At 41.4% G+C, this 13,164-nt stretch overlaps 2 protein-coding genes and 1 long non-coding RNA gene across 4 annotated transcripts in view; 1 reads left to right on the top strand and 2 right to left on the bottom strand.

Annotated features, from left to right (window-relative positions):
* Window positions 1-8,779, bottom strand: part of SLC12A6 (solute carrier family 12 member 6) — an 87,668-nt gene extending 78,889 nt beyond the window's left edge. Inside the window, exon 1 of one of the 2 annotated variants that reach the window (XM_055537235.1) lies at window positions 7,223-8,779. In XM_055537235.1, coding sequence (XP_055393210.1) covers window positions 7,223-7,493 — 271 coding nt within the window. In that variant the 5' untranslated portion in view covers window positions 7,494-8,779. The remainder of the gene's footprint in view (window positions 1-7,222) is intronic. The other variant, XM_055537234.1, reaches the window with a different exon arrangement.
* On the top strand, window positions 8,415-9,359 carry LOC129621160 (uncharacterized). The gene is made up of 2 exons (XR_008699019.1): window positions 8,415-8,540; window positions 9,047-9,359. It is a non-coding gene; the product is annotated as an uncharacterized LOC129621160 (long non-coding RNA).
* Window positions 9,360-11,679: 2,320 nt separating this feature from the next.
* NOP10 (NOP10 ribonucleoprotein) lies at window positions 11,680-12,791 on the bottom strand. Its single transcript, XM_055537246.1, has 2 exons — window positions 12,633-12,791; window positions 11,680-12,064 (listed from the first exon to the last, which is right to left on the bottom strand). Exons 1-2 carry the CDS (start codon window positions 12,684-12,686, stop codon window positions 11,924-11,926), a joined length of 195 nt encoding a protein of 64 aa, XP_055393221.1. The 5' UTR covers window positions 12,687-12,791; the 3' UTR covers window positions 11,680-11,923.
* Window positions 12,792-13,164: the final 373 nt, after the last annotated feature.

The following is a 13,164-nucleotide window of genomic DNA, read 5'->3' as shown; positions in this document are numbered from 1 at the left end:
CTAGAAAAATGGTACTGAAGAATTTATTTACAGGGCAACAATGGAGAAACAGGCATAGAGAATAGACTTATGAACATGGAGAGAGGGGAGGAGAAGGTGAGATGTATGGAAAGAATAATATGGAAACTTAATATTACTATATGTAAAATAGATAGCCAACAGGAATTTGCTGTATGGCTCAGGAAACTCAAACAGGGGTTCGGTATCAATTTAGAGGGGTGGAATGGGGCGGGAGATGGGATGGAGGTTCAAAAAGAGGATATATGTATATCTATGGCTGATTCATGTTGAGGTTTGACAGAAAGCAACAAAATTCTGTAAAGCAATTATCCTTCATAAAAAAATAAATTAAAAAGAAAAAATAAAAATAAACAGGCCCCTGACAGGAAAAGAAAAAGGCCTCTGATGCAAAGAATTAGTGAGGAGATAGGAGAGACTACCCAGGATAAAAGACAAGAAGTTGAAGTCATCACTCTTCCAGTCACTAATATTTAATCAAATATCTAGAGTATTCTGGACAGACTATAAAAGAAAGTCCTTTCTATTAAGTCTATTTCTGGATTTCAGTCCAACTTCGTAAAAGTTTGTATTACAGATATTTTCAAATATACACAAAATCAGAGAAAACAGTAAGATGAATCCTCATGTACCTTTTACTCCAATTCAACAAATCATAAATGTTTGCCAGTCTTGTCTATCTCTCAAATTTTATTTTTTTGGTATGGCGGAGGGGGGAGTACACTTCATTTCACCTGTTAATATGTCAATATGTATCTCTATAGATACGGGCTTTACATTACCACAGTGTCATAAATATAACTAAGGAAATTCACAATAATTCCTTAATGTTGCTTAATATTAAGTGCATGGTCATGTTTCCCTGATTTTCTCAAGTCTTTTTACAATTGTTTGTTAACATCGAAATCCAAAAAAAGCCCACACATGTATTTGGTTGATATTCCTTTTATCTGAAACAGCCTTTCCCCCTTTCCATCAACTCCTCTTTCACCCCATTCACTTATTTGTTGAAAATTCTAATTATTCAATAAAATTTGCCACACTCCGGATTTAGCTGATTGCTACTTGCGGTATAAAATATTGATAATACATTATACAATTTAATCACTAACAGTGCAGTATTGAGGAGACTTGGTCTGTAACCAAAATGTTTCACGCAAGTAATAATTTGTCTTTTAAAAAAATGGGGGGTGCAAATTGAGCTTGGAGAAAAAAAAACCTACCAGAGGATGCTATTAGGAAAACTAAGAACGTACCAAATCCACATGTTTTTACAAAACTATCCCTTTTACTACCTTATACACTGTTAGTTACAGCTCTTTATTAGCGTGTCAAAGTAAAATGGACAGTATTCAATAATCATATAATATGAAAGGTATATTTAAAAGAAAGTAAACAGTCACCTATAATTGTCAATACAGTGTAATTCACTTAGTTTTGTTTGGTGCAAAAAACTAGACTTTTTTTTCAAAAGCATAAAAACAGTGCTTGGTGCTCTGAAACGTGTTTTTATGAGAAAAAAAAAGATAGCTTTCCAATTTTATTCTGATTCTTAGTCAAACATTATTTAACCCCAGCTCGAGAGACTGATATGACTACTAATAACACAGAATTGGTGAATCAGCAGAGTGGGCTTAATGTCCCTGTGTAATGTAATGGTGCCAAGCGCAGATAAATATCTGTTAAGGCCTATCAGCATTTAAGGAAAAGACTGCCAGGCCTTATCCACTTGGTGAATGTCTACTTACCCTTCGAAGCCCACCTATAGTAGGAAAATTCTTCACATGTATATTACATTAATCCCTCTTCCCTTTTGAGCTATGGTCCCCAACTCTGGCTGAAGAGCTTTTAAATACGATGGACAAAGAATGTTGCCTGCTGTATCAGTGAACAATGGCTGCTGAGGCCATCAAGACATCAGCCATTGCAGTCACCCTCAATGGTGCACCTTGAGGGGATTCAAAACGGAGAAAAACAGGATACTGGCCCTAGACAGCTAAGGTGCATCTCAAAGGAATGATTTCAATAAGCCCAGAGTTTTGCATCTTCTCATACATAGAAAAGCACTAAATTTGTTAACTTGAGACGTCTAGTTTTCCTTAACAAGCAGTAATCTTTCAATGTTTCAACTATTTGTTTTTTTGGCAAAAACTCCTATATATCCTGGCTCCTCCATATCCTCCTCCTTTACAACAGTCCCTCAGGGCTTATTGAGAGGCTATCTTAGGGTTGAAGTCCTCAGTAAGTCTGCCAAATAAAATACAATTCTCCACTTTTAGGTTGTGCATTTTTTTTTAATTGACAACATTATGCTCTGAAGATACAAAGACAATTTGATGTCCCTGTCCTTAAGAACTTTACAGCCTAACTGAAATAGGTACTATAGAAGTAGTCTGTGTAAGAGATGTAGGGACTTAAAGATCTGATCTACCTGGATTTGAGATTGAATGAGACAAGGTGGCAGAGAGAGGTGACCCCATGAAGGAGGGGCTTATCTAAATTACTCTTGCCTCTCTAGCAGCTGCTGCTGCTAAGTCGCTTCAGTCATGTCTGACTCTGTGCGACCCCATAGACGGCAGCCCATCAGGCTCCCCTGTCCCTGGGATTCTCCAGGTAAGAAAACTGGAGTGGGTTGCCATTTCCTTCTCCAATGCATGAAAGTGAAAAGTCAAAGTGAAGTCACTCAGCCGTGTTCGACTCTTAGCGACCCCATGGACTGCAGCCCACCAGGCTCCTCCATCCATGGGATTCTCCAGGCAAGAGTACTGGAGTGGGGTGCCATTGCCTTCCCCCTCTAGCAGCTAACAACCATCAATAAAAATTTGGTGACAGCCAGCCTCAAAGTACACTTAGGGCTTCTTGACTCAAGTGGCTTTTATTTTTACTCCACCTCAGAAACCCACTCCCAAGGCTGTACACTAGGATCACGTTAACACTGGAACTGCTCCACCTCTGAATACATTAAGCCCAACTTTCAAACATCTGATCAGTCTTTAACCCTTCTGCATCTTTCACTACCATTTTACCTGTCAAGTCCTCCAGTCTCTCAGGGTCTCAGTTCATCATTTTCCTATACTGTATTTTTCTACTGTATTATTCTGAAATTTACTTTATTTTTCTTTTTTGATGTACACTTCTCTTCCTACATTTATCATACAGCATTTTAATTTATACAAAATTTTGTTTGTTTTCTCTATTACATCATAACTTTTCTTAGAACAGTAATGGGATTCTTTTTCTCAGTCCGGCATCCTTCACACCCAGAACAGGTCTAGCCCATAATAATTGCTCAGTAAACATTGGTGCAAGCATTCTTGTCATTTTCACCACTATTTATTTCTATGAGCTCTCCAAAGGCGGAACCTATATTTTACCTGAGTATTTAGTAAAATGGGGTTTGACCTATAATTTCTACTGGAGTGCCTCATATATATCAGAGCCCCCAGGAGCATTTGTTGAATTGGAAAAGGTTGAAATGTTATTAGAGCCTGTACAAGACATAGAAAGATATGTTCTCTGCTCTATCTTGGCATTATTGTTTTAGCAATCATTTAAGTTAACCAAATAGTTATGAGACCAACATAAAAAATGTTCATTGTGGCAGAGGCAAACGGAAAGCCATGGACAGAGAGGTAAGGACACCTGCACTTCACTCTCGGCTCTGCCACTCAGAATCTACAAATAACCATCTCTGTAACCCTTGGTTTCCTCATTATTAAAATGGGGTTTGATGAGAATTTGATTCTTGAGCATCTGAAAGTTCCCTAACTAATATGCTATGGCTACTAAATTTTTTTTAAATTAAAAGTGATACACTCGCAGATTTCCCTAGTGGTACAGCGGATAAGAATCTGCCTGCTAATGCAGGGGACATGGGTTTGATCCTTGGTCCAAGAAGATTCCACATGCCGTGGGCAACTTGTGCTCTGCAACAAGAGAACCCACCGCAGCGAGAAGTCCATACACCACAATGAAGAGGAGTCCCCACTCACGGCACAGAAAGCCCTCAGAGCAGAATGAAGAACCAGCACAACCCAAAAGAAAAAATGATTTTTTGAAAGGTAGAATTTCTTATATAAAGAATAAAAGTGATACACTTTCAATATAAAACATTGTATATGCTTTACTGAATTGTTTAAAGGGAAATTCCTTCTCTCCACTCTGTTTTCATAACTCTCTGGAGATGTCCACTCTCAAAAGTTCCTTCTGTACATTTAAAGCATTCTTCATGCACAAGCAAGTATAGTGCTAAGATTGTTGATTTTATTTACCAGCTTGACAGTCCAGAAATTCTAATGGGACAGTGACAAAATGAAAGAGAACTATAAATACTTTGATAGCAGAAAGATAATTACTATTCAAGAGGTCGATAGTAGAAAAAAATTAAAATACAGATAGAAATATTTAAAACTTTGTGTGTCACCCCTCCTTGGTTGTGTAATGTAATGTTAATAAAGGTATAGGACAAGATAATAAACTGAAGGTGGGAAGATATGTGGGAGGCAAGGGAATTGTGGACAAAAGAGAGACTCATACCAATGTTGCAATCACTAAACTGTGATTACAACTCTAAGTGGTAAAACAAGAAACGATTCTGAAATATCTTATAAGCGTATGGATAGAGTCAAGGAAGTAGTTGTTTTCCTTTATTAAATCCAGCCCAGACAAATGTAGATTAACACATGTCCTTGATTTTCTTGACAACAGCATTCTTTGAAGTTTGAAAGTGAAAGTGAAAGTCACTCAGTCGACTCTTTGCAACCCATGGACTGTACAGTGAAATCTCCAAGCCAGAATACTAGAGTGGGTAGCTCCAGGGGATCTTCCCAATCCTGGGATCAAACCCAGGTCTCCCGCATTGCAGGCAGATTCCTTACCAGCTGAGCCACCTCTAAGTCTAATAATGGCATCTGCATATTACAAGACCAAAGGTAGAAGAAGTATATTTCTAACCAGTTCCCTCCGTGGGAAATATATCACAGGATGATTGCCATCATAAGAATTTTTTTAAAAGATAGTAAGAAAAAAAATAGGTCACTGGGAAAGTAGGAAACTCATTTCCCAAGAATACTCTAGAAAAAAGTGTGATCTAATGGCCGGACTGTTAATTTCCCTTTCATCTGGTACCAGAAACTAAACATTAAGGAATACGTTAGATAGAGGATCAAGCTTTAACTTCAATACCCACCTAAACAAGATAGATTTCACCTAGACAAGATATATTTCACCTAGACAAGTCCACAGTTTCACCCTTATGGTTTTACCCTTACGGTGTGAAGTGATACCACTGTAGACCTTAAAGAACAGCTTATAGATAAGAAGAGCAGCCCAGACAAGGATCCTATCTCTGCAAGGTTAATACATTACTGATATGTCTACTTTTAGAAACAACAAAAATACAATTCTATAATACATAACTTGCAAATCTATCAACACTTAACTATAAATTGTGTATGTGTGCTCAGTCATGTCCAACTCTTTTGCAATCCCATGACCTGAAGCCTGTCAGGCTCCTCTGTCCAAAGGATTTCCCAGGCAAGAATACTGGAGTAGGTTGCCATTTCCTACTCCAGAGGATCTTCCGGGCCCAGGAATAGAACCTGTGTTACCTAATAACAATTACAGGCTTTCCAAGTGGCTCAGTGATAAAGAAGCCGCCTGCCAAATAGTAGACTTGAGTTTGATCCCTGGGTTGGGCAGATCCCCTGGAGAAGGAAAAGAAAAGCCACTCCAGTATTCTTGCCTGGGAAATCCCAGGGATAGAGGAGCCTAGTGGGCTACAGGCCGTGGGGTCACAAAAAGAGTCAGATAGGACTTCGCGACTAAAGAACAACAAATGACAATTACAACATTAAAAAAATTAACAGTTACAGTCTTTACCTGGCATTTTTACAACCTAAACACAGTATAAAGGGTAAAAACTAAAACTATAATTTAGAATGTGGAAGAAGAGAAAATGATCAATTATTTTAATTCCGTAATGTAATTTTAATACCATGGTACATAACATAAACTCAGTCATGAAGGTGAAAATTGTTAAGTCCAGGAATTGACCTGTAAGGTCTTCATTAAAAAAAAAAATTAGTCAAGGACTATAAACTAGCAAATCTACCTTGTCTCCTTACATTAAAACACACTAAACAGAAATAAGGAACTAAAATCATTTTGGTTTCCTGCGCCCTGTAGGTTAGAAGGAACAATATTTCCTGACACCGGAAAATAGCAAGTCAGTGGCTGAAGATGGTTTTCAAATGTGGGTAGAATATCATTTTAAGAGCTTTTAAAATTCTTAACAGAATTTTCATTACCAGGCAGAGCTATGTTAGAACACAGCATAAAATAAATATATAAAGCAGTACAGTATTTCTCAAATTTTCTACTTTAGTCCAAAAAATGTTATGACCTGTTTTATTTCATCACCTCTTTCTCACTAAACGCAATGGAAACCTCCAAGCCTGTTGACACAAATTGCTTTAGGAAGCTAAAGGTCTGCAGTGGTCAATACAAGTCAAAAGTGGCTCATGTGCTATTTCTGACTACAAAGGCTTAATACTCAGTACATGCCATCTAAAGTTCAAAATGAAAAAAAAAAAAATATGTATGTGGAATCAGGCCCTAAAAGCGTCTTTAGAATTCTCCACTGGACAGGGCAGCCCACTCAGATCTACCCACCCTCATCCTTACTGAGCTTAGCTACTGGAACAACTGCCTCTGTAAAACTATAAATTTTTAAAAGGAATTTTGTGATACAATATCTGAAGTCTCTTTAGGAAAGCCAATAACTAAGATATGATCAATAACTACTCCACATAACTGACCTTAAAAGCAAACTGTCATAGTTAAGACCCCCCAAAGCCAACTCTCCATTAAATTTTACCATTTAGGATTCTCCTTCCTGAAAAATGATTAAATTCTTTGATACTCATCCTTAACCAAAAGGTCCATTTCAAGTCTGAGACAAAAAACGAGGAAGTCAAAGCACAACCACTTTCCTTCTTGCCATATACCTTCAAACACACCAAGTTACTTACTGCAGAGATTTGCTATGCAAACCATTATCCCAAAGGGTTCCTAAACATCTCAAAAAGAGGTTCCTTGGTTCCTAATGATTATTCTATAATGGAAACGTGATCTCTCGGTATATTTTCATCCTGGACAAACAGGTCAGTAATGGAAGTATTTTGGTATCTATGTTTCTACTCACCCTCAGTAACATCCTGGGGGTTAGATGTCCGGTCACTGGCTGGATCCAGTGCAACCGTTGCCAGGGAAGTGGTGGCTCCAGACATCTCACTCATAGGCTCACTACGGCTGGTTTCGGGCACACTTTCCCGGGAGCTAAATCTTACTCGGGAACTGGATCGAGAGCTGAGGTCCGGACTGGTGTCTGACAAACCTGGAATGTCATCGATCTTTGTTGGTGTCACCATGAACCGAACTGAAGCCATCTTGGTGGTGGTTTCTGGAGGATGCATTTTTATTTTTCTCTTTCTTTATAAGGACAAGGAAAAAAGAAAACCCCTTCTTCCTTTGCAGGCTACTTCTGATTGCAAAAATAGAAAAGATAACTAAAAACACGAAAAACAACCTTCAGTTACCTTGATTTACACCACACGAAAAGCCACTACATATAAGAATCCTTCTACTCAAGAATTCAAGCTGTCCTAAAAAGTGCACTACCAACAGTTGAAAAATATTAAAAAAAAAAAAAAAAGACAAAACGATGCCAATCTCGTGTAACTTCGTTTCTTCAGAATGAAGAGATACCTAGTTATCTCCTCTGGTCCAGGGATGTGGGCTCAGGGCCATGGTCAGAAAAGCAGGTGACAAAGCCTTTCTCGCCTCGACCCTAAGGTTTCGGCCGAGATAGTTAGTCCTTTTTTTTATCTGTAAATGTCCCACGGTTAGTTGAGCAAAGTGCGCACAAGCCCACCGTTATCAGACGAATACAGCATAGATCAGATTGCGAAACGGTGAATACCCGGCCACCTGTTGTGTATCAGGTGAATACCCCACAGGTCTGGCTGGGAGGAGGTGTGTGTAGAGCCACCCGACGTTTCTGAGGCCGATAATCCACTTGGGTCTGGTGGGAGAGGTGCGCACGCATAACGGGAAAAATAATCGCACACTCCGGCTGGAGGAGAATGAGAGAACGGTGAGCAGAGGCTGCAGGGGCAGAGCGGATTTCTGCCTTCAAGAGGCCTGCGGGGGTGGCTCGCCCGCTCTTCTGGCAGAAAGGTCCCTAGGATCTGGGAGGAGGCGGCTAGTTGATCGAGACTCCGCGGACTGCAGCTCAGGGTCGAGGCAGGTCGCTGCTAGTCAGTCCATCGAGCCCCCGACTGGCTCACTCGGTTTCTCTCGCGCGTGACAGGACGAGCCACCCCTTTGCCGAAGAAGCTCTCTTCCCTACCAGAGCCCCGGCGCAAGGTCAGCCCTCGCTGTTCTTCCTTCGGGTTCTAAATGAAGAGGAGGTGGCCTCAGTTCAGGCTGGCCCTGGCTGAGCTGGAGAGAGCAGCGAGGATGTGAGTAGGAGGAGGTCGCAGGTGCGGGATCTCGGCGCCAGCTGATGCGGGTGCGCGCGCAGCTGTTGTTTATGAGCCGGTAACTGTTTCAGAGCCACGGCGCGCGCAGGACGGCTGGAGCTGCCAGGGAGGGCGCCCCCTCCCTGGCCAGACGCCAGAGATGCAGTTACGTGACCTCGCCGCCCCCGGCCCCGGGCCCGGCGGGCTGAGCCCGCGCCGCCGCAGCCCCGCCCTTTCCTCCCCGCTCGTTCCTCATTCGAGGTTAACGGTCCGAAGAGAAGCCTAGGGGAGCGGTCGGAGGGCGGCACCGTCCCCACGAGCGCCTGAAAGCCCCGCCCAGTCTCTGCAGCCCGCGAGGTGGCCTAGAGGGCTACGCGCATGCGCTCGCTCAGGTCGCGGCACGTGTTAGGCCCCAGTGTTGGAGGCCCGGAGCAAGACGGGAATTGTAGTTGGGTGTGGGGGCCTCAGCTACGTGCATTTGGAAAAACAAATGCTTTTCCTTCTAGGTCCTGCTGTCTTGCACCAACTCTAGAGGTGGAAGGATTTCAGGGAGCAGTGGGTACCCCATACTCTCAGAACCGCAAAAACCATCTCTACTGAATAAGAGCATCCTGAAAATACCATTCATAATTTCTTTAAAAATCACAAACCCCACACCACCATATACCTCCAAAATATATGGTATATATTGCATATGACCCTCATTGGAGTTTTTATGTAGTGGTATATCCCAAAGCATTGTATACTCAAATTTATACATACTTTGTGCTGCATTTTGTATTTGCTGTCTTTTGGAAAAAATGCTGGTTTTTACAGGTATACACCTATCAAATATTCACATTTTACACCTTACATATATACAATTTAGTGTTTTACCTCAGTTAGACTGAAAGCTCTGTTAAAAAAACCATCTTTTAGACATGAAGATGACATTGAGATACTTTCTCTTGACTCCAGTGTTTTCTCTACTACTGCCACCATATTTTCTCTAGCATGTTTATTTAATGCATGAATAGAGGTGTTCAATAAATTTGACTCATCAATGTTTTGTTTGCAAGTTATTTCCTAGAGCTGTGATCAAAACATTTTTAATTTTTCCTAACTTTATTTATTGACATATAGTTGATTTACAATGTGCAATCTTTGTTGTACAGCAAAGTGACTCAGTCATACACATAGATATTTTTAAAAATATTTCTTTCCATTATGGTTTATCACAGGATACTGAATATAGTTCCCTGTACTATATGTAGGGCCTTGTTTATCAAAAGTCATTTAAAGTCAACAACCTGAGGCCTGACTTTGCCTGGTCCTTGCTCAGCACAAGTAGAAATGTTTAACATCATCCTTAATAATAGATGAGAACAGTATTGAAGACCTGAGCCAGGAAATCTCCTTTTATCACATGACACAAAGTCCACAGTCTGGTTTAAAAGATACAGGTAACAAAATGTAAACTAGATTCCTATTTAAAATGTAAATCTCCTCAAAGCTTGATTCTTTATAAAGCCTGCAATACTGATTCAGGCTTACAGTTTTCTTGCAGAAGCCAAGAAATTTAGCTCCCTGATCAGTTTTCTTTTCAGGCAGGCCTGCTGTTCAGTCTTACAGACATTCCCCTTATTAAAAAAAAAAAAAAAAATCCTAGATTTCTACAACATTGAATTTTGTCTCATACCACAGTGTATTTTCATTCACTTTATACTAAAGAGTCTCCCATTTCTGAGAACATCTCAGATACCTAGGAGATCTAAGAAAAAAATCTTCGGTATACATACACCAATTTTAATTTTCCTTAGTCTACCCAGTAGGTAGTATCGAAAATGCTAATCATTTTTTGGCGGGTCAGGGAAGCTTTTAAAGACAGAATCATAGTCTGCATTTAAAAAAAAAAAAAAGATAGGATTTGCTTGTTTTTTTAGCCACCCCACGCAGCAGCTTGCCACCCCAGGGGCAGCGGAAGCTGGGAGTCCTAACCACCAAGAATTCCCCTGAAGTTAAACACTTCCTTAGCAGAACCTTTTCTCTAGTCATTTGCAGAATTTCTAGCCTTTCTTCAAACATTAACCTCTAATAGGACAGGACAACTTTTTACAATCTCTTTAATGCTAAGAGCCTTAAGTGATGAGGCTAAGAAACCAAAAATTGCTTGACAGAAAATAAGTATCCCATTTCACCATTCTCGTAAGTAATAGAACCAGAAATCATGTCTTTTATTAACTACGTATTATTAACTACGTATAACCCAAGTCTTTAGATTTTTTTTTTTCTCTCAACAGTCAACTATTCTGAACTTTTCTGCTAGGACAGTCAGACATCAGCGTCAGTGAGAAATATATTTACCCCTTTCCAGGGCCAATCTTGATAAATCAAATTTGGGCTGATACGTGTTACAGTGGCACTAGGCAAACATTCAATTCAACGTCAAAAGAAGTTCAGGAAGTACCGAATTAATACGGAGAGGAAGAAGCAATTTCTTGAATGCCTGTATGTATTTTGCCTCATCATCCCTATGCTATGAAGAAATTGGATTACAAATTTATGGTTGCCCCATGATAGAAGCTCATGGCCTAAGGAATCTTCCAGGATTAAAAGAAAACCCTCCAAGACATTTCCAGAGGGGCAGTAAAAATGCATAAAAGCATTCTTATTCACAATGGTTGGATGAATTAAGATCCATCACTGAACTCTATCAACTTTAGAGGTGGAAGAGTACTTAGAAATGATGAGAAAAACAGAACTAAACAGGTTGACTTTCTCACAGTTATAGAGGGGTGAATACTCGTTTTCTGGCTTCCAATTCAACATCTTCCTCCTCCCATATAGCTGCTATTATTTTTCAAGCAACTCTTCCATTTTGAGTGAAATTTCATTTCAAGGGACAAAAAATTACTTAACTGACAACACGGGTATTTCTTACTGAACGCTGACAGTGCACAAGTCTTTCTCAAGCTCTCTTCCGCTACCCCAGCACCCTGCAAGGACTCACAGCACAGCACGACTGCTGCAGCGGTCACCCAAGTTTCTCTTCCAAGCGGTCTTGTTGTATCCCTGGGGTACTCTTCCCTCTCGTCTCCCTCGTTTTTTTTTTTTTTTTTTTAAACCACTCCTTTCTTCCCACAACATACAAAATAACAGCTCTTTGAAATCATTTTAATAACCTGGCAGTGATTCAAGGTACGAAAAGATTCAAATATCTCCCATTGGACAGGGATGCTACCATGACTGCTTCACAACAAGCATAATCAAAGGCAAAGATGAGACCGGATTCGAGGAGCAAGTGTCGGAGCAAACTTCCAGGCTCACAGACTGAAGAGCCTGGCTGCAGAAAGTCTCTTGGGGGCTGGCAGGCAGCAGAAGACACATGAAATGTTAAGACATCCTCAGAGGACGGAGCGCGGCTGCTGGGTCATGAGCACCTTGAAGCGTTTCTTGATGGTGATTCGGTGTCGAGAGTATTTGTCGTCTGGGGAGAATCGAGCAGGGTGAGCCGAGCACGTCTGTTGTCCCAAAGGATCAAGCTTCTGCTCGAGGAGGAAAGAAAGAACATAATCTCAGCACTGGAATGGTGGGAAAAACCCAATCCCTGGCCTCAAAAGGGAGATGGAGGCTGGGATGGGGAGTTCAGTTCAGTCGCTCAGTCGTGTCCGACTTTTTGCGACCCCATGAACCGCAGCACGCCAGGCCTCCCTGTCCATCACCAACTGCCGGAGTCTACCCAAACCCATGTCCATGGAGTCGGTGATGCCATCCAACTATCTCATCCTGTCTTCCCCTTCTCCTCCTGCCCTCAATCTTTCCCAGCATCAGGGTCTTTTCAAATGACCCAGCTCTTCGCATCAGGTGGCCAACGCATTGGAATTTCAGCTTCAACATCAGGGGCCACGCAAAAACGGTAAACATGAAAACAGGAGACGCGACGGTAAGATCTAGAAGCCACGCATTTCTGCTTCCATTAATACCACGCGCGGCTTCTGGAGTTTCTAGTCCCGCCCCCGCCCAAGCAGCTAGGCAACTCACAGGCTTCTCTCGACCACTCCTTCCAATGACATGCATCGCTAAGCTCACATCCAGCCCGTTTACCCTTCTCACCTTCAGCGTGTAGACCCGCTCTCCTTGCTCGTTGAGGTAATACTGGAGAAACATGATCACACTAAAGCAGAACGTTCCAATTCTGTCCGGAGCTGCCTCTAACTGAGAGCCTCACGTGTTGGTCAATTTCCTTCCTGTACAGCCGGAAGTCTCGCTCTGAAAGCACGCCGGGAAATGTAGTCCAGTTTATCTAGACTTTTCTCCAGCCGGACGGAAGGAGGCGCACTAGCGTAGAACTTGACCAGTTGCAACTCAGTTGCAATCTTGCAGGAGTTGTAAGACACGTGCAGTATGCCCACTGTGGGCCTGGTACTGCTAGGGAGAGAGGGGGGTAGGGATGGATATAGATTAAACATAACTGAATATTGTCCTGTTTTTATCTCAAGATGCACACCCATTGCAGAGGCAATGAGTTTCTAGTACCTGCAGAACTAAAGGCTCCAGGATCCAGAGCCTCCTTTACCTTAGGAAAGAAAGAAGATTTTCTTCCTTCCCCTATTTTACATCCGGTTCTCTCGCCCAGTTTCAAACA

The sequence above is a fragment of the Bubalus kerabau genome, chromosome 10, assembly GCF_029407905.1.
Source record: "Bubalus kerabau isolate K-KA32 ecotype Philippines breed swamp buffalo chromosome 10, PCC_UOA_SB_1v2, whole genome shotgun sequence".
In the NCBI taxonomy this organism is placed as follows: Eukaryota; Metazoa; Chordata; class Mammalia; order Artiodactyla; family Bovidae; genus Bubalus; species Bubalus kerabau.
Note: the sequence above shows the minus strand (reverse complement) of the source record. Positions and strands in the feature narration are given on the sequence as shown.